Raw genomic sequence first — 27381 nt, forward strand, 5'->3', positions numbered from 1 at the left:
GAAATGAAAGTTCCAAGACAGGGTTTCTCTGTGTAGGTTTTGGAGCCTGTTCCTGGATCTTTGATCAGAAGACCAGGCTGGCCTTGAACTCACCGAGATCTACCTGCCTCTGCCCTCCCGAATGCTGGGATTAAAGGCATGTGCCACCATACAACCTGGCTTTAGAGATGAAGTTTTTAATTTTGCTCTTGAAATTGTCTCAACTATTCTTGGTCTATGCATTTTATTATTATTAAATAATAATAGTAAGTCTTGGCAGTTTTCACAGAGCCTTCGGAAACTGTCATGGCCCTCAACACCTCCTTGTCCCACCCCGGTCTTCTTTTCATTCACGTCTTCATGCCTTTTAGTCTTCGCTACAGGTTATTCAAATTTACATTTCAGTTACTCCTCATAGGCTATATATTTTTAATGCTATTTAAAAAAATAGCATTATTAACATTTATAAGTCTGGTACCTCCGAAGTTCCTAATCTCCATTGCTATCTAACTTTGTTTCAGTTGCCCCGTTCCTACTCAGCTGCATACTTAGTCCTGTCTGGAGAGGAAGGCATGCTGTGTTTCTCAGTAGCAGGGCAAACCACTCTGACAGTGTGGTGACATGCTTTGCCCTGGAGGTTTAATGTGACCTTTATCTAAACCCTTTTAGTTGGCTTATTCATCATAATTTTTTTCTTATTTTATGATTGAGGATAAGCATAATTATTTCACTGTAAGGAATTAGTTCCTGTGCTTTAGAATATGACCTCATATAACATGTGTTTCAAGGTTTTATAACTTGTACAATAATTTTACTTATTTTTCTCATATTTTTTCTTCCTCAGTTTCTCTTCATTCTTTAAAAAACTAAGTGTCTATCCTTGCTTAGAATTTTTTGTAGAGAATAGTGAAGAGATTTAGGTTACTTTCTTTGCATTAATTTTCCACCTGCTAATGTAGTTTGTATCCATCCCAGTTTATGAAAAGTCTTGTGGCTGGAGAGATAGGTCATTCATTAAGAGCCCTAGTTAGGTGCAGTCTCCACCCAGAAGCAGGCCTGAGGTAGCAATGCCTCACAGGAGTAGGTACAGGGGAGTGACCACTGGGAGAGCTATTAGAGAAATGCAAATCAAAACACTCTGAGATTCCATCTTACGCCTGTCAGAATGGCCAAGATCAAAAAGACTGATGACAGTTTAAAAGCTGGAGAGGATGTTGGGGTAAAGGTAACACCCCTCCATTGCTGGTGGGAGTGCAAGCTGGTGTAGCCCCTTTGGATATTAGTATGGCGATTTCTCAGAAAATTAGGAAACAGCCTTCCTCAAGACCCCAGTAATACCACTTTTGGGTGTATACCCAAAGGATGTTCAATCATACCACAAGGACATGTGCTATGGGACAATGATCTTGTACTCTGTAAAGATGTGTATTCATTTAACAAAATGCTGATTGGCCATAGCCATGGCAGGAAGTATAACTGGGTAACTAGGCAGGATGTATAAGGCGGGGTGACCAGAAAAGGAGAATTCTGGGAAGAAAGCTCAGTCTGCAGTCATTCACCCAGACACAGAGGAAGCAAGATGAGAATGCCTTGCTGATGAAACGTACAAGCTATGAGGCTGCACTGGACAAAGAATTATGTCTTAATACAGGATGTAAGAGTTTAATAAGAAGCAGTTTATGATTAATGTTGACCTCTGTGTTTTTCTTTAGACTGAATGGCTAAAAGGACTGGTGGGACAGAAACCTTACCACTGTCAGACACGTGCTCAACTATGTTCATAGCAGGTTTGTTTTCATAGCCAGAACCTGGAAACAATCTAAAATGTCCCTCGACTGAAGAATGGATAAAAAAAAAAATGTGCATTTACACAATGGAGTACTACAGACGCCAAAAAAAAAAAAAAATGACATCTTGAAATTTGTGGGCAAATGATGGATCTAGAAAACATCATATTGAGTGAGGTGACCCAGACCCTGAAAGACAAATATCATATATATTCATTCATAAGTGACTTTAGACATAAAACAAAGAAAAACCAGCCTACAATTCACAATCCCAGAGAATTGCAGACAACAATGAGGGCCCTAAGAGAGACATACATGTATCTAATCTACATGGGAAGTAGAAAAAGACAAGATCTCCTGAGTAAATTTGGAACATGGGGACTTTGGGAGAAGGTTGAAGGGGAGGGGAGGAGAAGAAGAGGAGTGGAGAAAAATATATAGCTCAATAAAAACAATAAAAAAGAGTCCTAGTTTGCCATCACAGAGGACTGAGTTTGTTGGTACTTACGGTAGGTAGCTAACAAGGAATCTGTACTCAAGTGTTATGGGGATCCTGACACCCTCTTTTGGCCTCCATAGGCATCCTCACACATGTGGCATAGATATACATAGACCAAGTGACAAATAAAAATAATCAAAAAATTAAGTAAGGTGTGGTTTACACACCTTTAAATCCTGGCACAGTGTGAGGCTGAAGCAGGCCAGATCTGTGTGAGTTCAAGGACAGCATGGTCTATTTACTGAGCTCCAGGCCAGTCAGGGCTATACAGTGAGATCCTGTCTCAATAAAACAAAACAAACTAAACAAATCTCTCAGGTCTCAAAAACAACAAATAAACAAATGAACGAATGAAACAAAAGCCAGGGTGTCCTACTAAGTGTCAGGCCCTGTTGGGGTCTGGAGTACAATGTGTAGTACACAGAGAATCCCTGTCTTTAAAGGGACACTGAATATGAATGTTTAAACTTTCTGTGCACATTATTACTTATTATTACTGTAGTGTCCGTGCCCTCTATGAACAGCTCTTTCTCAGTAGGGAAACTGATTCCCACTGGAAGGAAGTTTTATGGACTTCTAGTCCATTCCCTTCAGTAGGGGAGTGGCTTCACAAGCCGTGAGTGACAGGGCCAATGGCATTCAATAGAAGAAGTAAAATCTCAAAACTGTTCCAAACAACGGTGTCTGTTCTTTCCCTACTTGAAAACAGAGACAAAAAGCCAACAGAGGGCAGAGCTGCAGTGTTTCTGGAAGGGATGGGAGGGCTGTATACTTATCAAAACACTTCTTTCTTTAAACTGCAAGGTATTGCCTTATGGCACCTCTGTGGCATTTGGGAGGTCACCTAGGAGTAGACAGTTCTCTCCTTCCACTATGCAAGTTTCAGGGACTGAATTTAGGCCATCAAGTTTGGTTGAAAGCATCTATGTTCACCTGCCACCTTGACCAGCCTGTTAACATCCACTATTAGCATATAAGGAATTCATATAAAATTTAAAAAATAAGCCGGGTATGGTAGCACACGCCTTTAATCCCAGCACTTGGGAGGCAGATGCAGGAGGATCTCTGTGAACTTGAGTCCAGTTGGTCTACAACATTAAGTTCCCAGGCCAGACAGAGCTATACTCTATGTCAAACAAAACAGAGTAAACAAGTGTGGGGGCCCAAAAATGAGCCTATTTTCACCTTGTCTGAAGGTCAGAGAGTTTGAGGTTGCTCAAAATTGTTGACAACAACCAGAGCTACACATCCTGACCTAGGTGCGGTTACCTGGTCCTTTGACATTAAGATGGCTCATACAGTAGATCTACTCCGTCCTGACTAATGGTCAGGACATTCAGCATACTTCTGCTCCTTCTTTGAGATAGGGGGTTTGACCTTGAGAGTGGACCACCTTCAGGTTACTTGGTGTAGGGTGAGTTCACTGACCTAACAATAAAATGCTAATGACTTGATGTTGTCTTTTGTATCACGTGTAAAGCGGTCTTTTGTTTTCTTCCCCCTGTTGTATTGGGTTATAAAAGTGTAATGAAAAATTAAAGGCGTTTGCATCTTTGTTCTCTTTACTATTTTTCTAATCCCCATTACCCTACCCTATTTTTGTTGAAGCTGGTCTTCAACAAGTAAGTTGTGACATAATCTATTTAAATAAACAATGCTGTTTTCCCATGGTGCTCATGTGACAAGAAATCTAATTACAACAGCAATGCCCAAATCACCTGGAACAAGGATCCGATGCTATTCATTGTCTATTCTTTTTAAACATCAAGGGAGGTTATAGAAAAGAGCTAGCAAAAGTTTCCGATTTTAATTGAGTACAGGTTAGGTAATTCTCTGAAGAACTCCAGCTACTAGAGCAAGTTATAGTATGGATTAGCTAAATTATCTTACTATAACTCACTATACAGTATACACTGCCATACCCAATATGGAAAATGTCACATGACTCTGAAGAAGGTATACATTTTATCCTTACCAGTGGCCCCTCTCATTTGGCACCCATGGTTCCTTCTTCTCCATGGGAAAATTGATTCTTCTTCGGTGTTTCTAGGAGTCAACGACTGGTAGCTCTCTTCACAAACAGGACTTTTTTGGGTACAACATACTGTCCCGTCTTGCTGGAGCTCGTGCGAGAGCCATTTGAATGGTTTCCTTTGGCTGAGGCTTGGCACTCTGGAGAGTAAGAAGATGGTGGAGCTGGAGGCAAAGCGAGGAGGTCAGAACAGGCATCTGAGAACGGGAGGCGACTTTCCTGAGTCCACTGGTTCAAAAACGGCACTCTGTTGGGAGAGCACACATGAACTTAAAACAGTTCTGTGCCATGACGCTCTGGGAGTGTTCAGGTGTGGCTAAGTGACATGGGGACACTTGTACAGTGTTACTACTTTTAGTATTTGTTGTGGGTGGTTATAGGCGAAGGATGAGGTATAATTAGCTTCCCCTGAGTTTGGGCCAAGCGTGTTGGCTTTGTTTGAAGATGGTGGCTGGCTGACAGTGGCTTTTCTGTTCACATTGACAGTGCTTGTCTGGACCTTTGCAGATCCTATTCTTCTAGTCACCTTTGCTCGCCCTTGGAGGCCTTAGACTTTGGAGTCTTAGTGTCACCAGCATGTATAGGACCAGCATGTACAGGGGGCTTTGTTCTCTACTCTTCTGCAGGCTGACCAGGCTTGTTTAGCAAAGCTATAGCCTGAAGATATAGAAGAGTTCAAGGACACACTGTCTGCGGCACACCCTCCCAGATCAGTAACATTTTCGGAGACACACATCACCCCGTGGCCTTCTTTCCAGCAGCAGAATGCACAGGGCAATCAGGAGCAGCTGTTAGGCTGCAGGTGCCACTGCTGGTGTGACAATACTGTAACCACTGTGGAGCCGTCCCCTCCCTGGTTCCATCATTGGGTGGCCATCATCCACACAGTCTCTCCTGCGTTGCCACTTTCGTCAAGCCACCGCAGCTTTTTGATAGTCTTTGGGGTTCCTGTAACCTTTCCCTTTCTGTCTTGTTAATTCAATACTATCTCTAATAGCTTCTGCCTTTTGGATGGTCTAAACTTAAAACCCTGATTTATAACTAGTGCCTTGAGATAATCATGCTCGTATCTGGATTCTTTCTTTAATATGCTCTTTGGCAGCCTCACCTCATTTTGTTCGTGGACACTATGCTTCACACCGTACTGGTCAAGCAAGTCACAGTCAGGGGTTACGTTACACAGTGGTGCTGATGGCCCACTTGCTTTTTGTTTCCTATCTTTTGAATTAGAATTTTGAGGTGCGTAGGTGGCCTGGAAATTTTCTGAAAATAGAGACAACTTTTCCTTATTACAGTTAAAATAGTTTATCTTTTCACATTTCACATCTTTCATTTCATATAACTTATCAGAACACTGCACGGGATCGATCTCTTTCACGCGTGTGTTGTTCTCTGATAAAGGGCCACCTGACTGTGAATTAGGTGACAAAACAGGGACAAATGAAAGTAGAAAGTGAAGCAGTTCTATTTTTCTGAGTTAACTCAGACAGTTTCTCTGGATGGAAAATGAAGCTGCTTCCTGGGTCAGAGATTCTGGAGTAGTCCAGGCTCTACTGACTTTAAATGTTGGGCTCTCGGCACCTGATGGCCTCTCCCTTTGGAGAGCCCCATCAGCAGGATCACTGGTCCTCACAGTGTGGACTTTCAGAGGGGTTTCCTCCTTTTTTATCTAGAGCAACTACGGAAGGACTGCACACCAAGAGCACTGAGTCATTAGCAGTTCCTGTGGTTCTCTCCATGGCCTCTGCTCAAAGTAGGTGGATTCTGTTCTTTATTAGCCAAACATTCCCACGAGGGCAGAACACTAGATTTACTGAACATATCTGAAAAGGATGCAACAGGCTGAGTATTCTGAGCATCTAAGTTTGTAAGCCAATTGTTTATATGCTGAGTTTTTAGGAGAATGACAGGTTGTCTTCATCAAAGCAGTTTAGATTGAGCTGACTGCAGATTCGCCGACTTGAGGGGAACAGAATTCTGCTGGCTTGATGTGGAAGGAGCCATGCTAAGTGTTAAGTACATCTCTTTCCCGCTCTGTAGCCTCAAGGCTGTCTACACTCGAGAGAGTTTCAGAATTGGTTATCTGATTAACTTCATCACAGAATTTCTGAGGGGGAAAAAGAAGACTGTTTTATATTGTAGACTCACCCTATTGTTACTAGGTTCAGTTCTCCTAGACACAGAAAATAATGTGACTATAAACAGTACAGGCATAAGTTACTCCCCTGAAGCAGACCTCATGGTATAAAGAAAGTAACAAAGCCATAAAAAGTGTGTTTCCTTTCACTTCAACTCCCAAAGGAAATGCTCAATTATTCTGGCCACCATGATAGCTTAGAAATAATTGCTATTCCATTTAGGAAGGGAGTTTCTTCAAGTTTCATAATACTAAATTAATTCTGAAAAACATTTGTTTATAAAGTCGATTCTCTTCCTGAACCTTCACTGGCCTTCAGAGACTCTTGATAGTCCTGTGACACAAGGGCCCCATTACCACCAGCTCTGAGCCCTTCCCTTCAGGTTGAGATTGTGTGTGATCCTGGGGAGGCTACCCGTGATCCAGCAGGTAAGTCTACACACATACCTGTACAGGCAGCACCAAGTGGACTTGGTGGGCTTGAAAAAACAAAGCACAAGTTGGGAGGGAAATGGGCTGGTGGTTATGAATAGGAGGAAATAGTAGGATTAGATCCAAATATATTATATGCACTATGGAAGTCTCAAAAATAAAGAGAATTTTAAAAAAGAAAATAATGTTATGTGACTCTAACATGAACTTTCTGTTGGTGGGGATTATATCTTTTTTATAAAGGTCTGGAGTAAGGTTTTCAACTCTGGTTGTATGTAAGAGACAAAGCATTTCATAAAATAAATATGGCAGTGAGGATCAGAAGTTCAAGGATAGCATTGGTTACATAGTAAGTTTGAGGCTAGCCTGGTCTAAATTAGATCCTGTATCCAAACAAAATACCAACAAAAAGCTATGTCTGGGCTCCATGGTTCACTTCCCACATGAGATCCATGTAGCAGTCTTATACTTATTTTACAATTTCTATAGAAGCATGTGAATTTAGGTTCAAGAACTAATGGTTTTAGGGGCTGGAGAGATGGCTCAGTAGCGTGTACATCATAAGCTTAGGCTGCTTTCTTGAATATAATCTCTAACAATAATACTTCTATACACTATACTTACTTTCAAACAGCTTTTATATTTGTTAGAAAATAACAGTCACACACCCTATGTTTTTTAAATAGATGGAAAAAGAAGAAGAGCAGAAAGAGCACTGGGAACAGCCAGGGAAACCCCAGGGGTTTCTGTTATGAGGTGGTGCTGACTCACTGCAGGCAACATTCTTACAGCCTCTGTTAGCTTGTGTGGAGAACACTGTGAGGCAAGACAGAATATGACTAAAATTATAACACCAGTAACATAGTTATCATTCATACTTGCAAACTGCTTAAATGCTGGTTCTCTAGGAGTTTCTGAGTCTCCTCCAGTTTAAGCTGGAACACATTTTTGTTAGTAGCTAGGCTTGCTATGTTGTTTTCCCGTCATTTCTTTATCATGGTTAATTCTGCGTACGAGGTATTTTTGATGTTTGTAATCATTTTTAGACAACGCTGAAGGCAAGGCAGAATCTATAGCTCTGTGAACCAGATATGAGAAGATTTAGTACATTTAACTGAAATGAACTTATTTCTATAAGTATATAAACGACACAGTTGTATACTATGTGCACATGTCTAGATAATTACATATAAGGATATTGGAGGAAATATACAGACATATTAGAATGGGAATTTGAATAAATGAGTGTGAGGGCGGAGTGCAGACACAGAGGAGCTTCACATAGGGATGCTTATTCACCCAGGGCTGCCGTTACTATAGCCCATTCTTTATCACTCGGGTAGGGGCAGAGATACTGTGCCTGTGTTGCCACTTCTCATTTCTCTAGGTATGTGTTTATACAGATAATATCTATTAGCTTCAGTCCTTAGTTATGTCATGACCAGTAAGAATTCCTACATCCCTAGAAGAGTGAGCAGAGCCTCAAACAGGTGGAATTATGAACACTGCGTAGTCAGGGAAAGCATGAAAGTCCTCCCTGCAGAACTAGTCAAGGGAGTGTGGCTCTTACGCAACCAAGAATATAAACCTTTCTTTTCAGTTTGCTTCAGGAATATAATCAGAAATATAAGCATATTTTTTAAAAATTTATTTACTTATTTAATGAACATTGGGGTTTGCCTGCATGTATATATACAGAGGTATGAGGCCATCAGATCCCATTAAACTGGAGTCACAGATAGCTGTTAACTGTCATGTGAGTGATGGGAATTGAACCTGGGTCCTTTGGAAGAGCGGCCAGTGCTCTTAACCTCTAAGCCATCTCTCCAGCCCCATATAAACATATTTTTTAATCCTATAAAAAAAAGAGTATCTTCAATGTAGTCTATTTTTAGTGTGTTCAATCAGGACTATATTTCTATATACATACATATTTTTACCAATGTTGTACTGTCTGGAAACTCAGGACATCTATTAGATCTCTGTCTGTCTGGAAGCTGAGAGTTTGCTACATTTCCGTATATATACACAGAGAAAAACTCAGTTCCTTCAAGGACAGGTGGGTGATGAAGGATACATCTGACTGAGGGGCATTTATTACCAACTCAGTTAAATTAGTTCCAATTAAGTCAGGATAAAGAGATGTTTTAGAAGGTGGCATATTGCCACATGTGACATTACTATCTCCAATACCCATATATGTCTTTATTTAGACAGACCAGAATCAACAAGATCAGTGATGACTACATTCCTAATTATTCCTGTGTCATGACCAGGAGACCATGGCTAGTGAGAAGGTATTTAGTATATATTCCTAAACAGTGAGGGCATGTTTCTTCTATTTATTTTTGTTTTTATACTTTCTCCTTTCTTTTCTTTCTTTCTTCTTTCTTTCTTTCTTCTTTCTTTCTTTTCTTTCTTTCTTTCTTTCTTTTCTTTTTCTTTCTTTCTTTTTCTTTCTTTCTTTCTTTTTTCTTTCTTTTTTTTTTTCTGGGGGGGGGGGATACAGGGTTTCTCTGTGTAGCTTTGGAGCTTTTCCTGGACTCACTCAGTAGCCAGGCTGGCCTTGAACTCACAGAGATCCCTCTGCCTCTGCCTCCTGAGTGCTGCGCCACCGTTGCCTGGCTGTTTCCATGCTTTTCTACTCTTATGTAATTGTTTCCCTTTTAGTTACCCTTCCCAAACAAAATAGAACTAACTCTACAAAATGTCTAATAACTCAATTTATTTACCTTTAAAGTTGTCGTCTCTCAACTTTTTCTTCTCTATTCCTTTCTTCTCTATTCCACCTTCTTCTCTCCTCTTCTCTACTTTCTTCCTCCAGTGAGGAGGATTGAAGGGATGAATAGGAAGTAAAAGGAGATGGGGAGGCAAGAAATGGAGATAGAGTGGAGCATGGGGAGGAAAGGAAGAAGAAATCATAAAAGAAGAGGGAGAAGGAGACGCTGGAGAAGGAAAAGCTAGATAAGTTGGATGGCAAACACGAGAAGATGGTGAACGCAAAGGAGAGGGCAAAGAGGGACGGATGGACTAGGTAAGGGAGGGGAGGGGAGGAGGAGAAGAAAGTCTGGATGAAGAGGAAGAAACAACTAATAAAGGTGACGAGGATGTGGAAGCTGAAGGCGATGAAGGCAAAGTAGAGGATGGAGAAGGACATGGAGGTGGGAGGGGGAGAATCAAGGCAGGCAGATGGTCTACAGAGGCCCGAGGCTGACTTGACAGTGTAATGGCTTGTGGAACAGATTTTGAGCTGACTGACAAGCATCAACCCTAGCAGAATGTTCAGGCAAAGGAGTGATACAAGGGAGGGGTGGGGCTGGTTGCAAACCTGGAAGGGCTTCCAAGGGGGTTGGGGAAAGAACCAGACGAGTTGGAAGGGAACGGCGGATCAGAGCAGGCCTTAGAGTTGCAGGGGTAGAAGGCTGCGCCGCAAGCAAATGTTTGGGTCTGAAAGTTTTATAAAACAATCTGTTCTGTGCGTCAGGATCAGGAATGATGGGAGAACTCTGGGACTTGGGGAGGCTGAAGGACAGGTAGCCCAGAAGGAATAGGAGCTGGAAGACTAGGGAAACTCCTAGAAAAACTAGAGTAACTGGGGCTGGAGGGTGAGGGAGATATCTGATAGGGTCAGACAGGAATGGGGATGGTAAAAAGGTCTCTGGAAGAGTGGACGGGACAGATAGAGGGACGCAGGTCTGGGGGGTTGGAGCAAACAACAGGGTAGTCAGGAAGAATTTGGGGAGGATGGGGTAGCAATGGGGCCCGTGAAGCAGACAGCTGACCAGGTAAGTAGGGATCAGGATTGGAGATAGCTGGGACAGGCAGGAATGGATCTGCATAGGTGGGAAAGTATTTGGACAGGCAAGTAGAAAGAAACCTCATTAAGATTTAAAACACTCTATTACTGGGCTGCCTGTAGGCTTTTGATTGATTTTGATTTTATCCTTTGGGGGTCCATGCTTGATCTTCCATTGATCACACTGACTGAGTGATGACCCAGATGACTCGAGCTCACGTGTTCTCTCCTTTTAAAAGTCTGATGCATGGGTATCGGCTGGAAAATCTAGTTTAAAACACTAGTGTGAAGAGCATATGCAGACGTCTCTGGGTAGTGGGTGGTTCAGAATGGACTACCTCATGACAAATACATGGGTATTGGAGATAGCTGTCTAACAAAATCAATCTGTTCCAGAGAGTTTAATGCAGGAGAGCTATGCCCTCTTCTTCTCTCCGTCCACCAGATATGCCCAGCAGATTAGCTTTGTGCTAAGAACTCAATTGTGATGGAAGGCTGGTTATTTCTTATAGTTTAAAAGTTAATACATTATTAATATTTTTATATCTCATTACTTCCTAAAGGGGTTTCTATATTCCTAAAATCCTATTGCCATTTTTTTATTGAGGCGTAAGAATTAGCCCCCACTTTTCTAAACAAATTTTCCTTTTAGATTATAATTTTTATTTTTATTTACAATTAGCATTCTATGTTAGAGCCACCTCTTGGGCTGAGGCTGTGGCTAATAGGAGGGCTTGTGCAAAGGGCTTCTCAGTCCCTAGCACAAGTACTGCTATCCTCTGCTTCTTTGGAGCTGTTTCGTAATATTTTATTTCTTAACTATTTTAGGTTTATATTCCACTGAAATGTATTTGTAACATGACAATAGCTTATTAATCTTGTAAAAAACATTTGAAAGAAACTTATTTCCATAAAACCAATAATGATTATTAATAGTTTAAAATTTCATATTATATGGCATTTATCACATTGTATACTTAATATACAATATTTAACACTGTTAGTTATTTGGGGAGAGAAGTCCAACTTTTTATTGGTTAATCATGGTACCCTTCTCGCATAGATTATACATATTGGCTTTTCAAATAAAGACATACACACACACACATACATACACAATAATATCACAATGTCACAGCCAAAAGTATATTATGAAACCAGGTATTCTGATACAGAATGTAGGTTATTTCTCACAATGACAATACATAATATTTATTATTTTAGTACCCATCTGCTAAAATGATAGCGTATTTGTTTGCTTCTGAGAATTGAAGCTATTCTGACAGTTTAAAGAAAATCTTAAACTAATTGCTGAGCTCATGAAAAACCACCATGTCTTCATTTATTTTGCAAAAGAAGTGTTTTTAAAATGGAAAATGCCTGATCAGCACAAAATAATAGTTGATATACAGAAAAAGAAACTGGAAAATGAAGGGTCTCTGTACAAAAATGTTAAGTAGTTTTGAAGTTTTAAATTCAAAGCTCCCTCTGAGCCCTGCCTGCCTTGGCTATTAGGTGCCATCTGTCATCCAGGCAAGCCTTCCTAAAGTATTATAAAATCATACAGTCTTCATATCTCCAACTTTGGGTTCTTAACATACATTTGTAAGATTGTTTCACTTCAACGTGTTGCTTTGCTTATGATTAACCACTTAACTGTAAAGGTAGGGATTTGAGCACTGTCTTTAAAGGCTTTAGTTTTCCTACTGTCTTCTCCTACTTCTCTGGTTGCTTCCTTTCAGGCTCATTCTTGAGGTCAGCCTTTTGGAAGCTTTGAGTTTGGCCTCTCTTTTCTTACTCTACGAGAACTCCTCACAGAATCTGTGTAAACTGACTGTGATGTTCCACATATCTGTGTGTCTAAAGGTTAACAATATCTCTTAGCCTTCTCAATGGACTACTTCAGCATTGGGGTACCTTTCTAAGTTAGCTCCTTGGGAAGTAGCTCATCTATTGTGATCGCTTTGTTTTACAGTAGTCATTTGTAGGAGGTATGGACTCAGCAAAGATTAGCTTTCAACTGCTCTGTGGCCTGCCCTAAAGAATGCTCCTATACTAGGATAGTGTCTTGTTCCATACAACGTTTGACTGCTTGCTTAACTCAAGGACACCACTGATAGATACCAACCACTGTTTTGTTTTTATCTGTGATGAGACTGTGATGAGACACATCTATATTCATGTCCTAGACTTCTTATCCTGAGAACCCTGCATTTCAAACTTACAACTCACCCTAGCTTCCTTTCAACCATTCTCCTAAATCTGTCGACTCTTTCCCCATAGTCATATTCTTTTTATTGTGGCGAAAAGCTTAACACAAGATCTGTCTTCTTATCTGCATCTTACGCTATGATAAATGGTTTCACTCTTTTGCCAGCAATTTGCTGACCAAATCCTGACTCTGCAATCATCCCCAACTCTTCATCTTCTATTTCCCTCCTTGGTGGTTCTGAAGAAGTCATCATTTTGATAACTGAAGTACCATATGATCTGATTTTCCCCCATTTAGTCTGTAAATGGTTGGAAAACTTCCAAAACATATTATTGGGAGCTTGCTTCAATTTTTAAAACTAATTATTTCTAGAACACATTATTAACAGATTCTCTTCCCCTTTACTATTGGCTTCCTTTGTAACTTTCCTACCGACAACTCTCTTTTCACTGTACATGTAAGCCAAATTAAACTAGTTAAACAGAGGGAAGTGCTTGCCTCTGATGACTAGCCTCCTTACACATATGCCACAGACCGCATGCAGAGTCAGAAGACATAGCTTGTTGTCTCTCCTTTGACCACATGGATCCTGGGGATCACATGTAACACTGTCCAGCTTGGTGGCGAGTGTATTTACCTTACTAAGTCATCTTGATTGCCTCAAAGTTTATTACAGATGCATCTCAATTTCTGATCTCATATCTAGTTAAGCTCTTAATATTGTGTTCTCTGATTCACCTGTTATTATTATTATTATTATTATTATTGTTGTTGTTGTTTTGGATAGGGTCTCTTGTAGCTGAAGTAGGCTATCAAGTCTTAATGTTCTTGATTCCACATATGAGCTCTGGGATTACAGGCATGCACCTCCATTATAACCTCAAAATATGAGATCTCTCTTTGTCTCTTGCCTACTATCCTGCCTCTTTCTCCTTTCTCATCTTCTTTCTGTAGGGCGAGGGTCAAGCCAGGGTCTGGTACATCCCAGTAAGCAGGCTATTGCTGAGCTCTAGCACCAGCTGATTCGACACGATCACCAGTTTGTCACTTGTAAACTTGGCATGTGCTCAGAATTCTGTTTGCAGTGCCATTCACCACTTGTCCTGGTTAACTCATGTTTTTTTTTTTTTCAAGAGTTTGGCTGAAGCATTCCTTTTTTTAGTGTGATTCTTTAGGCTGAGAGTCTAGTACTTCCCAGCCTCTAATGAATACTGAAAGGATGGAATTATTTGTTTTTTAGCTCTAATCAAGAGAATTATTGACCAGAAGAATTCTAAGAACAGAATAATGTTCTGTATAGGTAGAATATTAAAACAATTTATAGCCTGAATTATTAATATCTTCATGTAGTAAATGTCTGATTATTACTGTTCATTGATGTAATTCTATGCATTTTGGGGGTTCTAGGGATCAATCCCAGGCCTTACATATGTGAGGCAAGATTTTATATATATATATTATATATAGTACATTATATATATGTGTGTTGTGTGTGTGTGTGTGTGTTTGGTTGATATGTGTGTGTGTGTGTGTGTGTATAGTTAGAAAATCCTTTGGAAGGGGCAGTCAGTATTCTTAACCACCGAGCCACCTCTCTAGCCTCTAGGGATTATATTTTAACTGTCTACTCACATTGATTTCCAATGCTTCATCTAGTTTCTCTGCACATAGTAACATCAAAACTATTGGGAAAAATGGGAAAGACATTTATTGGAGGAAGCATATGATTGGCTAGTCCATGCTATTGCTTTATATGATTTACTTATGCAACTATGGAAAGAAACTACAAAACATTGTAATTTTTACTGAGATACTGACACAAAAAATTATGAGTGAGAAAAAAATCACTGAAACCACAAAATTACCTTTTAAAACTAAATTTGTATCAATACAATTTAAACAATGTTATCTATCAGTAAAGGACAACAACAAACATCAATATATTAAAATAGTTTTGATATTTTTTCATATAAAATATTCACTATTGACAGTATTTGTATTTTAAGTGACTATAAGACAGCAAATTACAATTGACTTAATTCTTAACTTGTAAAAAGAACAAATTCTAAAACAGAGATAAGAAGTAACCAGTAAGGCTGGAGAGATGGCTCAGAGGTTAAGAACACTGCTCGTCCAGAGGTCCTGAGTTCAATTATTCCCAGCAACCACATGGTGGCTCACAGCCATCTGTAATGAGATCTGGTGCCCTCTTCTTGGCCTGCAGGCATACATTGGAGACTGAACACTGTGTACCTAATAAATAAATCTAAAAAAAAAAAAAGTAACCATCATCGTGGTAGTGGTGGTGCATGCCTTTAATCCCAGTGCTTGGGAAACAGAGGCAGGTGGATCTCTGTGAGTTGGAGCCAGCTTGGTCTACAGGGTGAGTTCCAGGACAGCCAGTGCTACACAGAGAAACCCTATCTGGAACTGCTCCACCCCCCTCCCCCAAAGAGAGAAGTAACCAATGAAAATGACCACAATTCAGCAAGCAGAAAGCCATATGGTTATTACATATAAAGTGATAAGTCTAATATATTAAAACAGTAATAAATTACTTACCGCCAATTTGTTGCTGGTCTGTGGTAAAGAGGAATGTTTACTTCTGATTTTAAGTTGGATTCTTGAATTTGTTTAAGTGCCTCATCCAATGGAGGGACTGATTGTGAAAAACTAAGCAAAATAGAAAAAACATAAGGAATAATTTTTTATCACAAATGGTTTATTGATAGATACTGGCCGATAAAGTATTCAAAGTTCTTTTATAATATATTCAACAGAATTAAAAATTTAAACTTTGATGTTAGTCTAAAAAAGAAATTGTTACCTTTGAGATCTCCATCATTAATTTTATGAGGTTATGATTATATTTATTTGGAAGAAGTTAATTTGAAAATGTGTAGGTATGTAGGCTTTTCTGATACATAAACTCTTCTACAGTTGATCTCATGGTCTCAAACTTTTATAACAAAGTTTTACATATTCTCTGAATAAAATGAAAAAAAATCAATTGACTTTGGGCATTTACTGCTACAGAGCTTATTTTAATCACTTTGTAAGTCCGTTCATCCTGGCTATAGCGCTATTATTATTATTATTATTATTATTATTATTATAGTTTTGGTTGTTTGAGACACGATTTTCTCTGTAGCTTTGGAGCCTGTCCTGGAACTAGCTCTGTACACCAGGCTGGTCTTGAACTCACCAAAGATCCTCCTGTCTCTGTCATTGGGATTAAAGGTGTGCTATTTGAATTTTACAACTAAGGAAGCCAAGGTATATGAAGAAGGCAAGTGATGTCCTCACGACCACATGCTACATGAACACTAATCCCACACAGCACTTTAGACCTCTTATCCAATTTGTTTTCTGTACACATCCATTTTGAAAGCCTTCCAATGTGCACTAAGTCACGGCAACATAATTTCTTCCTTTCCTTCTAATGTTCCCTCACTGTCATTCAGGTAGAAACACAGCTGTTTCTTAAGAATGCTGCCTCTTGCAGCCCTTAAATATGGAAATATTATGTTCCAGCCATCAAATTCTATATATAATTCAAAGCCTGGGGATAGAAGAGATGATGTTCTAGGTCCAACTCTTTGTACAAACCTAACATTTTACTATTCTATTGTCTGTAGTTTTCTCCAAGGTGTTTTAAGCGAAGCCACTGACAATTACACAGGGGTTAGTTCAGACTTGAGCTCTAGACACAAGAGAGGGTAACAGGGGTGAATATGATAATAATATTATATACATGTATAAAATATCAAGGTAAAATTTATGACATAGAATGAATACATGCTAGTAAATACTGTCCATTTATTAAAGAGTATTATGTGTGATGCTCCTGCTGGCCAAGTTCTCCTTGTAGCTTGGCTACTCCTACACTTAGTGATCCTATCGACTGTGGTATCTGAGAAGATTACCTCTTCTGTCTATACAGTTAATGCTTGAGTGAGGAACATAACACATCTCAGTGCTAGTCTCCTCCTAGCCTTTACTCAGGGATGTTGCTACTTCCATCCACATTCCATGTTGTCACTAGAGTTACCCTTCTATAAAGAGACCTTACTATGGGAGGACTCTCTAATATTAATTTCTTTTCTTAGTAAAGGAGCTCATACTGTTACAAGTAGAAACATATCCAATATTGAAAAAGTTTCAGTTTCCCTTACAAATGGAGCTAGATAGGTTAAATTATATAAAGGGAGGCCTCTAAGGAAATGATTTTAAAGGGCACCCAGAGGCATAACCTTAATGTCTTCTTTTTTCTATTTATCCAGTCTTATGGCTGGTGATCTAGCAGCTATCATATCCACAGAGTAAAGATAGAAGCCACTCTGTAGAAAGTAGTTAGCTGAAAGACAGCAGAAGTCTGTACAACCGTGGAACCAGCTCTTGACCCCCGACCTCAGGACCTAGCCTATGAGAGAAAAAGAAAATTCTACCATGTTTTTGGTGTCTTCTGATGGTGTTCAGTGTTCCTTGCAGCACCTCTTTACACTAAGATCCCTTACCAATAGAGAAATGGCTTGATTTCCAGTTAAAAATGGCATTTTGTATAAAGATGAACTTTCTAGTATGACATCCGAAGTTCTTCAGGAGTTGGTCCAACTTATTCCCAGTTTGAGTTAATATTCTCCTCTTCTTATCCCTAACTTATGCTTCTGATACACGGAAGACGCGGTTCACCTGTAGGAACTGTTCCTTCTGTCTGGCTACCTCTGTATTTCTCTTTGCCTGTCAGATACTAATTCACCAGTCATGCAGTCATTGTTCTAGAAACAATGACTTAGTGTCCTGACATAGGCTAATGCTCTTTCCTGTGTTTTCACACATTCTGCTATCACATCAATTATTGTACCAATGATACTATTTAAATTCTTATTCAAAATAAGTTGTGATTTTTAGCATTAGAGTACAGTTTCCTATTTCTGTAGCTCAGTACAGCTGGGGACTGAGTATAACACAGTATAGTACATGATGGCTGGATAGATGATGGTATTGCCAGATCTCTTTCTGTAAGCCTTGACATATTGTTTAGTTCTGTCTCGCTGTTTAAGGTCCAAAAATGTGGATCTGATATGAAAGCATCAATCACAGTCATAGCTTAAATTCCTTTTTGAAATGTATGTATGTGTATACATATGCTCACATGTGTGGAATGCATGTATATGTAGATGTGTGTGAAGGCTGCAGGTTGGCACTGAGTGTCTGTTTCAATTACTCTCCACTTGGGTTATTCGACAGGGTCTCTCAATGAACCAAAAGCTTGTCAAGACTAGCTAGCAGCTTTTCCAGGGATCCCCTGTCTGTGCTTCCTTAGTGCTGGAGTACAGGCCTGTGGTCACAGCTGTCTCACTTTACATGGTTCTGGGGATGCAGACTCCAGCCTCATGCTTCACAGTGCTTTCTTTATACATGAAGCCAGCTCCTCATCCAATTATATATCCTTCATTCTTAATTGGTTACGGCCTTATATTATTGGATTATATTACTTTGTAGATGGTTGTGCTTTGCCAATCGTCAAATAAGAATTTGAAGTGAACTACAAGTAAAATACCAGAATGAATGTGGACACTAATTTCTGAACCCAACAGCTAAATTTTCTGTTAAGTTACTTGAAAGAAAAAATTGATTTTAAAAAAAAGACCAAAACACTGTGAACTAGCATGACATTGAAAGAAACTCGTGAGTGAAAGAGGGTTTAACCAATGCAGCCAACATGTATTCTCCAAATTCAATTTAAGTCACATTCCTGTTTTCATTTGCTTAAAGTGCCTTGCTACTCACAGCACACAAGACTGTTGTGGGTTTGATTTCTACTTCAATTTTTTAAAATCTGTAATTTTAATTGTTTACTTGATTTAAAGTTAATTACACGTTCATTTTGTTTCAGAATTGTTTCAGAAACGATCGGTACCTGCTCTCTTCTCTGAGAGAGAGGAACATGGGCAACGCTGGAATTTTTCAGTGACTTATTCCAACTTCTGTTTCCCTCTGTTGCAGGATGCGCTCTCTAATTTGATATTCTCTTTCTTCTTGTTCTTTGCGCCTTCTCTTCAAAAGCTCTAGATTTACGATATGACGGAAACAGGAAAGATAGACATGAAGTTCTGAACAAAACAGAGCAAATTGATGTGAAAACAACCACTACTTATGAAATAACAGTTTTCAATTTTACTTAGAGACAACACATTTTTTTCTTTCTTTTTTTTATTTACTATGTATACAATATTTTGTCTGTGTGTATGCCTGCTGGCCAGAAGAGGGCACCAGACCTCATTACAGATGTTGTGAGCCACCATGTGGTTGCTGGGAATTGAACTCAGGACCTGTGAAAGGCAGTGGCAATGCTCTTAACCTCTGAGCCATCTCTCCAGCCCCGAGACATACATTTCCGGTTTAACAGGCCATTGGCTAAGAATTAAAATATCCTTGGAAATGGTAATTTCAGACCACCATTGAGATCTTTTGAATGAAGAGAGAGTTCTTCAGTAAGGCCCCTTTCTGATTTCTGGCAACATCCCATACCTTGCTGGTGTAAAAGACTTTCCTAAGAGCATGCTGCTTCTGGTATTCACTGGTGAAAAAAGAAGCAGCATTGCAAATTATGGGAAAGTCAAGGAAATGACTTTTCTACCTTTTACAGCAAAAGCTTAAAAATGAAAGTCATATAAATTTTAACTTGGCTAAAAATACAATTTTTATAAAAATGTTGGTTTTGTAAAAACGAACCGAGAACTCTTCAGTAGACAAAGTTACAAACATGTGCCCTGGTAGTGGTCCAGTTTGGAAAGTTATTTATTTATTATTATTAGTTATTATTATTATTATTGGGTGTGGTGTGGTGCATGTGCTCTAGCACCTGTGGAGGGCAGAGGCCAACTTTGAGGTTTTCTCCCGTCTTCTCTAAGGAGTCCTGGGGTCACACTCAGGTGCTGGCTTGCCAGGCAGCACTTGTTATTTACTACTGAGTCATCCTGTCTGGCCCACATCCCCAGAGCTCTTAACTTTCCTCTATATTTATAATTGCCCCCTACACACTTTCTATTTTTCTGTCTTTAGCTGTACTGCCTTAAACAGTTAATTTTGTTCTTGCAAAATATGTTGTATCACTCCAAGACACGTCTGATAAAAAGCAAGGCCACAGGGCAAACCTGTCACTGGCAGGAAGGCACCAAAGGCAACTGCTCTGTCGTGTATGAATTGGGGACAGCTAGGTGAACTCTTTAAGGTCCTTCCTGTTCTAAGGCCCACTGTGGACCACTATTTTAAAGGCCCACCGTGTCTATGGAACTGGTCGTCTAGAGAGCTGCAGCACCAGGGACAGAACTTTGGGCTTCAAGAGGTAGTAGATGTGGGGTGCAGCACCTCAGGAGGGAAGAGAGTCTGATCTCCCTAAAGAATTTCAAGGACATAGTTTCACAGCTTCATTAAGTACAAGTATTGGATTACTAGCCAGAGAGCTTAGGAAAATAAGAAAAATACAAGGCATCCACATTGTAAAAATAAAATTACCTGTTTGCAGGTAACATGATCTGATGTACATAAACTCTAGAAAAAATTCTACATAAAGCTGATACTAATACATAAATTCAGAAAATATACAAAACCAACACACAAAATAAAATGCATTTCTATGTACATCATTATATAATGAATAATTCAGAAAAAACACCATTGCATTTTCATTTACAATAGCATCCATGAGTATGCATGTGCATTTAAGCATGCATGTACACACACCCCCCACACACAAATACATATTTACGGGATAAAACTCAACCAAAGAGGCAAAAATGACATATACCAAAACTACAAAATACAGATGAAAGAACTCCAAATGAAGGCTTGTCTGTATTTATGGATTATTAGTCAGTAGGCTCAAAGCTTACAGGTTCTATCCAGTCTCCACTTGATTATGTAGCTCCTTCATTAATGAGTCCTGGTCCTGTCACTCTCCTATGTCATGCTATGACACATGACAGTGATGCTATGTGACTTCCTGGGCGACACGGGATGTTTGCAACACTTAACGTTCTGTTTGAGAATGCTCACTTTAGGAAATGCCAGGATGCAATAATTATTATTGATGACCTTGACCATCGCGGAGACGCAGCCTAAGTAGCTAGCTAAAGGGAGAAACAGCTACAGGCAGAGAACTGTTTGGTTTGCTTTCAGCAATATTGGTGAATCAAGTAGCACAAAGCATGTGACTAACGAAGCATAATGAATGTCAAGTTCAGCAGGACCGTAAGATCACCACAGATAAAAACTTGAGGAGAACACAGATGAAATCTGAGTGCAACAGCATGAGACTTCCAAGGGAAAATCAAGCAGCTACATCAACACAATCAGAATATACTGTTTTAGGTTACCAAGTTGAGGGGGATTGTTATAACTGTGTGGTTACTGTGTGACCAGGCTGGTTTAGAACCATAGTGATCTATAGCTGCCTTTGTCTAATGAATGCTCAATAGTGGTCCTGTGTTCTATTTTAAAATGTGCCCAGAAAAGAATTTAACACTTCACTTTCCAAGACTATAGAATATAGGCTGTACTAAGCTGTTCAAATTAAAGCACTGACAGATGTGGCCAGCAGAACCAAAGTTTTTCCTCTTGAGCTCTGTGGACATAACTCTAACATAGAGTCTGAAAAATTAAGTATAGTAATATTGAGATTATAGTTCTTTCCTTAGTCAGGAGTTGCAGGATTTCTTTTATTTGGTGATGTGTCAGCACTTGGAGAAGTAGTGGGAATGAAGAGGCAGGTGATGGAAGTGAGGAAGAAAGTTTCCCCACCTCTATAGAGTTTAAGACTCAGAAACCATGTGTCATTCCTATTGTCTAAGACACAGTTGGTCTTGGTGACTTTTATGAAGGGTCTGCTCAATGTGCCGCAGTTTCTGCTTCATTGAAATAGGTACAACACCTTGGCTCAAGGTGAGGCGCACTCATTAAATGACAACCATATGCCAAGCTTTGTTTTCGTTTCCCAGGAGTCTACATCGTGTAGTATCATTTGCTGGAAGTATTCCGAGGAACAAATAATGTGCCATGGTGATGTTTCTGTAGCAACATAATAAGCAGTAGCATTAAGAGTACCTGGGGCCCCCCAAGAGATAGGTGGGTGGGATCCGGAGAGGGCTGCCTTTTTGTGTTGCTTTCCTTTTCTCCTGGGCAAGCTCTATTTCAGATGTAGGTAGTTACAGCCTTCAACTGATACTAACTTTAAAACTCAACCACATTTTGAGATATTAGAAATAATAAAAACTAGGCACAGAGTACCCCTTTCAAGTTAAAATGCAATTGGAAGAATCTTTTTCAAGAATAAGATATAACAAATGATGGTGTTAACAACCTGCAAGAGATAAAATCAAGAAAATACCCGGAGTTTTCTACATGACAAAGAGGCACATGTTTTTACATTATTAACCCTGTCCTTGTCAAAGGTCAAAATTAATTACAATTTCCAAAATCTATACTGAAATCCTAATTTTTCAATGGATTACTTTTCATTTGATTGGAAAGAAAAACAAACAAACTGGTAAAGAAAACACACCCAAATACAGATCACCCACATTCTGATTAACAGACAGAATTAACAAAGTATATAATACAAAGTACTACTGCCTCCCCCCACTCTCTCTCTTTTCCTCTCTCTCTCTGTTTGAGGACAGTTTTCTTGGAGTAACAGCTCTGTCTGTCCTGGAACTAGCTCTGTAGACCAGGCTGGTCTCAAACTCACAAAGCTCTGTCCATCTCGGCCTCCTGAGTGCTGGGATTAAAGGCATGTGCTACCACTATCTAGCCAGCACTCCAAAGACTGTGATATCAGCTGGGCAGTGGTGGTGCACATCTTTAACCCCAGCACTCAGAAGGCAGAGGCAGGTGGATCTCTTTGAGTTCCAGGCCAGCCCGGTCAACAAGAGCTTGTTCCAGGACAGCCAGAGACACACAGATAAACTCTGTCTCAAAAAAAGAAAGAAACAAAAATTAAAAATAAAACGAAACAGAGTAAAAAAAAAAGAGTTACATAAAGACAGAAAATACACAGAGAATCTGGATACTGTATGTTATTGTGTTGTCTTTGAATTGTTTGACTGTTGAGGAAGGAGCAACAGCTACAAAAAGGCATTCAATTATAAATGCTGCTGGATTAATCCAACCTATATATTTTGAAAATGCCTTGACTTCAAAATTTAAATCAAAAGATATGTTGCTTTGAAGAAGAGGTTTTGCTTTTGTTAATACAGAAAATGAGAGGCTGTGGATTCATTCTGGGTTACGAAAAATCAGGTTTGATCAAGCAAGACCCCTTGAAAAATCTTCGATAGAAGCAGACGGCCTAAATGAGCCAATGTTTCAGAGCACCTCTGCTGCAGTTTCCTCTGAGTTCCACATTCAGAACAGCTTCAAGACTGCTGCCTGAGAAGATACAGTCTCACAGAATACTCCATAATCCTAAATTTTCTTTGGGTCCCCATGAAGAGTCTGAGAGATGAAGAAGAAGTCAATTGTTTAGGGCTTTGGGACAACTGGTTTGTTCTTTTCGGAAGAACAACATGGTGGTATATTGTAGAATAAAGAATTTAACAAAGCCCAAGCAATTCAGAAAAAAAAATCCAAGATGATCTGACTATACACTTCACAAAATGTGGAATACAATATCCAATAAATACACAAGAAAATGCTTAATTTTATTATCCATCAGGATGAATACAAGTCAAAGCTATAGAGGAACACCATCTTGTCCCATTAGGATAATAAATTACAGTAACTACTGTCAATGATGTGGAGAAATGAGATTCTATTATGTTGCTTGCAAGAATCAAAATAAGTATAGCTTATTGACAAACACAAAAAATACAACTCTCACCTCAAAGGGACTAAGAGATAATTAAGGCTGGAGCCAAATATAAGTGACCCATTGCCTGGCAATGTAGGTCTGAATTACTCCAAATATCATGTTCCATATATGGTAGCAGTTTCATGAAATTTCCAGAAAAAATAAAGTAATAAATGAAGATATTTTTAAAACATACTGGTAGAAACATCAGGTGGTTAGGTTAACGAAGGAGGGAAATGCTGCATATATGCTTAGATTCTATCTAATGACTTCTTAGCTTTTGAGTTGGTGGAAGCTAGAGGTCTGCCTATATATTTTGAAAGGACTTACAAATAGCCACAAGATATTAAGTCAAACATAGAGGAGGGCAATAAATTATTCTTTAGAGAACTAAGAGTGTCTAGGATAATTTCATTCTGGACCTGTAGTCTTCTAACTCTCTACATTCACTGAAATTATAATAAAATCCATCAGTCTTGTAGAATAATTAATGAGGGGGCAGCTTTAAAACATTTTTTAAATGGGAATGTCAGTTAACAAATCACTATGAAAACAGCGTGAATGTCTTTCAAATAACTAGACACAGAAATATCCTCTGATTCAGCTATTCCACACCTTGCAAAATATCCAGAAGAAATGAAGTTAGCATAGACCATCTGCATTATTGTGTTCACTGTAGCACTACTCTTCTAAGCCAAGTTATGGCATCAACTTAGGTGTTTGTCAACAGATGAATGGACAAGGAAAGTATGGTATACATACACAAGCAAGTGTCATTCATACAGAAGGAAGAAAAAGACCCTGCCATTTGCAGAAAAGCAGATGGAAGTAGAGGATACTATAGCACACAAATACTGAGACACAGAATGCCAAGCAATGTCTTTTCTTTTTCTTGTATGTGGAAAGTTAAAACAAAACAAAACAAAGGGCCTCAAGTGTCAGAGTAAATATCAAGGACTGGGATATAAGTGAGTGGGGGTATAGTGGGGAGAGTAAACATGTGACTGGCGGGAAAGTACAGAGGGTGGAATGGACATGACCAAGGCAAGCTGCATGTGTGTATGAAAAAAAAAACCCACAGTGAATAAATCAGTGTGCAAATAGTTCAGGTTAAAAGAATTAGAGAGAAGACATGAAAAGGACAGACAGGTGGTAAACAAGCACATGACGAATATTCTATCCCATTATTCATTAGGGAGCTGTAAACATAAAACACAGTAGGAGCTTTCTATACACCTAGCAGAATGGCTAATGTAGAAGTACTGAGAGAAGCAAAGGGTGAGCTATGTAGAAGATCTGCATGTTGTACTTCTGCGGGTACAGTGTGCTATTCTGTAAAAGGCTAGAGATCATGTTTATAAGCCAGTAATGTACTCCTTGCCATTCATTCCAGAGAAATTTAAACCTTATGTTCATATGATAACTATACATGAATGTTTACAGCTTCTATGCACAAGAGCACCACGCTCACAACCATTTGTGGGTAAGCAGTTTGAAAATTTAAATGCTGTTGTTGCAGGGCTGTGGCTGTAGCACGGTGGTATTAATCTGACAACAAGCAAAACTACTACTAAAAAACTCAACCACCACCACCACCACTACCACTAACAACAACAAAGTCTCAAACACTTGAGCTCAACACATCCATGGTACATGTGCATGCAGAACACTACCCAGCAATGAAAATGAAAGAACTCCTGAGAAGTACCACAGAGCTGTTCTGAAAGGAAAAACATCAGTCCCCAAAAGCTGCATATGACACAATATTATTTATTTAACAGTGCAAAAATGAACCAAATCAAACTATAAATGAAGAATGAGAGATCAAGAGGGTAAGAAGAAAAGGTTGTAATTATAAAAGGGACCCAGGAGTGGCCCTTGTGGCCACTGACATATGTTGTTCATGACCATGTCAATGTTACTATTCTGTCATTGGAGAAAACTTGGTCAAGGGCATATGGAAAATTCTCACAATTGCCAATGAAGTTGCAATTATTTAATGAGAAAGTGTTGAATACATCTTTAAGTACTTCATTTACATCATTGCTATAGATGAAGACAAGTTGTATTTAATATTCTTACATTCCAATTTCTGCATTTTAAATTACTGAAGTTAAAATTGTATTACTTCAGTTTAAAAAAGAGTTGAATTTCAAAAATTTTATAAACAGTAGAGAAGTCAGAAAATCTTCAAAGAAGATCTTACCAATGTTATCTGTCAGAGCACACTTATAGTACACTGCATGCATGTATGAAAAAAACCACAATGAATAAGTCAATGTGCAAGCAATGAATAGTTAAAAGAATTAAAGACATGAAAAGAAGAGGACAGAAAAACAGAATAGCTCAAGAACAATACAGTAATATAATAGCATAGGCAATTCCATGTTTGCTATACCCATATGTCTAAGGTACAAGGTCAAACTACCTTTATCAATGAATATAAAGCTTAAAATGTTAAGTTATTCTAGAAAGATTTTCATTAAAATATTAAATTTTCTTGATCTGTAAGAATCCTGACAATTCTGTTTCTGAGCATTTGTAGCTGGCTCTTGACTCCTGACCTTATCTACTCAGCCCTGAGTCCGTTCTATGCTTATGCCTAGACAGTGGGACTGCTTTCTACTGTGCTTTTGGTTTAAAGTCTGTTTTTTTATCTGCTTCTTCTTTGCTATAATGAACTAAGTTATAAATTTGATCATGGAACATCTCCATTTATTATAATATAAAGATAATTTCTTTATGATCTAGCACAGGGCAAATGCTTTAATTTCTTTAGATTGGCATACAAATTATTTCATAAATTACCTCCTGTCATCTGATCCTCATCCACATTTTCCACATAACACGTACATACATCTTCTGTCACATTTCCTAACATTAGACTTTCTTTGTATTATTCTAACTACAGAAAGTATGGCTCCATTAATGTCCCTTGGCTAACAGTGGCTAACTATTCTTCCAGGGACTCTTCCTGTCCTATAGTCTATGAGATGTACTTCTGTTCTGCTTCACAGGAGATCTGACCACAGTGCTTACTGAGTGTCATCTTTCATTGCTACATTATTAACAATTTGAATGTAAGAATATGTCTTTTACTTTTTACCTTCTAGAATATGAAATCTTAGAGATTCTTAGTCTATGACATTTTAAACAGTTAAAGATAACTTCCAAAGATAATGAAAAAATGGCAGGTGATTTTTCTCTGTCTGAAGGAAAAATACTAAATACTAAAAAGCTTACAATTCTGACTCCAACTTGAGTAGACAGGATATAGTCATCTCTACTGACAGCTGTCATGTGCCTTATACAATCCTCTGAAGCCAAAAAGTACCAGAAGACCAAGAGCTTACAAACAAACCAAAAAAAATTGAGTTATTCATTTAATAATTCAACATCGCTGAACGAGGGAAGGATTAAGTGCAAGAGAAATACAATGGCAGCAAGAACGTCCAGGTGAACAATTCTGTAGTTCACATGGGATCACAGCATGTGCCCAATGACGTGGCTAATGCGCTCCAGGGGTCTCTACTACCATGAATTACAGTAATATGGGGACGGCTCTAACGAAAAAATTTAAATGTTGGATAACCACTCTGACTGGAAAGATGGCTCAGTGGTTAATCGCTTGCTGAGGACTTAGGTTCAATTCCCA

The 27381-nt window shown here is 39.0% G+C and overlaps 1 protein-coding gene across 1 annotated transcript in view; it reads right to left on the reverse strand.

Annotated features, from left to right (window-relative positions):
* The window catches only part of Cep126 (centrosomal protein 126), a 54712-nt gene that overhangs the window by 21190 nt on the left and 6141 nt on the right, over positions 1-27381 (reverse strand). Inside the window, 25 exon segments of the mRNA XM_042054689.1 lie at positions 4241-4391; positions 4394-4534; positions 4537-4671; positions 4673-4720; positions 4722-4829; positions 4832-4882; positions 4884-5036; positions 5039-5155; positions 5158-5190; positions 5193-5249; positions 5251-5307; positions 5310-5936; positions 5938-6030; positions 6032-6193; positions 6196-6234; positions 6236-6322; positions 6324-6404; positions 7745-7849; positions 7851-7944; positions 15437-15547; positions 17597-17652; positions 18798-18830; positions 18832-18870; positions 18872-18928; positions 18930-18990. Of these exon segments, the coding sequence (XP_041910623.1) occupies positions 4241-4391; positions 4394-4534; positions 4537-4671; positions 4673-4720; positions 4722-4829; positions 4832-4882; positions 4884-5036; positions 5039-5155; positions 5158-5190; positions 5193-5249; positions 5251-5307; positions 5310-5936; positions 5938-6030; positions 6032-6193; positions 6196-6234; positions 6236-6322; positions 6324-6404; positions 7745-7849; positions 7851-7944; positions 15437-15547; positions 17597-17652; positions 18798-18830; positions 18832-18870; positions 18872-18928; positions 18930-18990 (2696 nt within the window).

Source organism: Arvicola amphibius, chromosome 3 (genome assembly GCF_903992535.2).
Source record: "Arvicola amphibius chromosome 3, mArvAmp1.2, whole genome shotgun sequence".
NCBI lineage: Eukaryota > Metazoa > Chordata > Mammalia > Rodentia > Cricetidae > Arvicola > Arvicola amphibius.